Source organism: Battus philenor, unplaced genomic scaffold, assembly GCF_028537555.1.
Source record: "Battus philenor isolate CCGP_79_NKW_IND1 unplaced genomic scaffold, ilBatPhil1.0.hap1 SCAF_3, whole genome shotgun sequence".
Classification (NCBI taxonomy): Eukaryota; Metazoa; Arthropoda; class Insecta; order Lepidoptera; family Papilionidae; genus Battus; species Battus philenor.
Genome location: NW_027181693.1, coordinates 16233192 through 16235720, shown reverse-complemented (window position 1 = coordinate 16235720; position 2529 = coordinate 16233192). Strand labels below are relative to the sequence as shown.

General features: G+C 33.5%; 1 protein-coding gene across 1 annotated transcript; it reads left to right on the top strand.

Annotated features, from left to right (window-relative positions):
* Positions 1-1006: 1006 nt before the first annotated feature.
* LOC137926758 (uncharacterized) lies at positions 1007-1597 on the top strand. Its single transcript, XM_068770449.1, has one exon. The coding sequence runs from the start codon at positions 1007-1009 to the stop codon at positions 1595-1597; it is 591 nt and encodes a 196-aa protein (XP_068626550.1).
* The last annotated feature ends 932 nt before the right edge of the window (positions 1598-2529 follow it).

Below are 2529 nucleotides of genomic sequence, written 5' to 3'. Positions count from 1 at the left end.
TCAAACACTTCAGTTATCCATTTCTATTACATTATCACAGTTTTAATTGGTTTAATTATTTTCTGGTGTACATCAATTTTATGACGCGTCACGATGACTTGTCCTGCGCTTGCGCATGCGATGACTCGAATCCAGCGACTGTGACCTCAACTATGTGGTCGGTCTACCTAACGGGGGGGGGGCCTACCAACATCGAGTTTTCCGGCTCGTAGCTGCCACTTCAGAACCTTTCCATACCCTCAGTTATTTCATAACATTAGAATATAGATTCAATTAATAAAAAAAGTTTCGAAGTACTAGTTTAAAAATTTCATTATTAAACGGTTTTATTTAGTTAAACCCGTACGGAATTTGTTTATTTGGGTCAAAATTAGAAATTAAAATTTAAGCACCTACCCGTTGTCAAATTGATCTGAAATTTGGTACACACATTTAATTTAGATGACAATACAATATAATAAAATCAATAACATTTTAAATCAAAGATGGCCGCCTATACAAAATGGCGGATTACATATTTTTCCATAACCCCCTCAATATTGGTATCAAATAAAAGGGCTACACTAGTAAAACACGATGATTATGTCAAAATTTAAAATTGAAGATGGACTCCGATCCAATATGGCGGACTAGGTACATATTTTTCCACAACCACCACAATATGTATATCAAAAAACCGTTTAACTTAAAAGTTTTTTAAATGTAATTTTCTTTTATTGTAACAACAGTATTACTTCACACGATTGGCTTTGTATAAACTCTTTTTTAACATCTGTAACTACGACATAGCTTCATATAAATAATTTAATTTATAATAAGAACATTGTTTCTTTTCCTATAGTATTTACGTGCTATCGCGTTTTGCACCGAAAATCCCAAGATTGTGAACGCTAGGGTTAAAAGTCAAATGAAGATTGTATATAAATAAGTTCAACTGTCCGAGGCGTCATTTGTAAGTACAGACTGTGCCAGTGGATAACATTTCGTGCTAGTGACAAGTGATAAAATGTACAAGCTATTTGCAGTTTTACTTATGTCCAATTTCGCTTTGGGTCACTATGGACATGAGGATAGTAGTAGTGATGAGTCAGATTCAGGAAGTTGCGAAGGTCACGACAGTGGACCATGGTCAGGCGAACACCACCATTCAGGTGAGAGACATAAGAAGGAAACGGATTTTGAAAAACTAGCAAGACTTGTTATATCATCTGGGAAATTGCTGCGAAACATCTGCAAACAGAGCAAGTTTAGCAGAACTAAAATGATGGCGGGTCAAGACTTCTACTCCTTGAAGTATAATCTCGGTGAATATTCCGAACAAAACTTTACAGTGAAGATCCAACACCGAGTTATCCAAGTAACAGCAGATTCGCCAGGCAAAGAAACATTCAAGGACCTGAGAATCTTGCCCGATTTCGTCAACGTCGCCAACGCGAATTGGTATTTCGATAATGGAGTCCTTTTAGTATTAATTCCTTATAAGAATGCTCTCAAAACTGAAGTAGCTTTAGGTTGTGATAACGTCAATGAAACAATAATCAGTGTGCCCAAAACAATAAACTCTGAGAACGATTTGAGATTTTTAGGTAATATATAAATTCTGAAAATATACGAAGAATAACAATGTTTTAGATATACATCCAAGATCATTAAAACTATTGATTTAAATTTCGTACTTTATATATTAAAGTGGATAAATAAAAATTAAGTTTTTATTACATAATAAAGTAGTAAGTAAGAAGTAAATTTATTTTTAATTATTATTCGTGTTCCTTTTCGTTTCGGTGCAAGCATCTTACACAAACTTATTCCTCCTTGTGGTGTCTTTTTAATCTGTTTATATTTTAATTTTATGTAAAAAACATTTTATTCTAGTTCTCAATATGAATTCTATTGTCTTGTGTTTATCTGTCATTCCTCCCATGCTAAAGTAATAACAAATTTTTGCTTTAAAGTATCCAAACTAGAGAAAAGTGTTGTATTCTTAGATATGGAGGTCAGTAATAAAGCACACAAAACAGAATTTAACTAGAGCCTTATAGTTGTGGAGTGAAGAATACGGATCGGAAGGTGGACAGGTGGTCTTATTTAAGTCATCAAACCTTGGATACAGTCTGGAAGCAGCGTTCTTAGGTGCTATTCCGATTGGTGATAGCTGTTGGTTTTCAAACAAATACATTTCTTACTTTTTAATGTAATCGAGCGTTATTTTACGGAAGTCCATCCTAAGTAAGAAAAGGACCAATATTTAGCCACTTCCGCACATGCAGTGGTAGTCGTGCAACAAAGTGCAAAAATTGTTTATAATCTTTTTTTAAGTTAATACTTTAAAATATACGTATAAATTTGAATTATATTTTTAATCTGTATAAAGAATGTTATAACAAGTTCGCGGTGAATATTCCAAGGAAATATTCCAGCGTCAAAAGCTTTGTTAAACTCACTACTTAAGTCGAGTAACAGTTTGCTGTGATTATTAAAAGAATTCCAACTAAATCGTCGGATTTTCTTACAAAAAAATGTGGTCTG

Coding starts and splice junctions, on each gene's coding strand:
- LOC137926758 (XM_068770449.1), top strand. CDS start 1,007: ATGTACAAGCTATTTGCAGTTTTACTTATGTCCAATTTCGCTTTGGGT.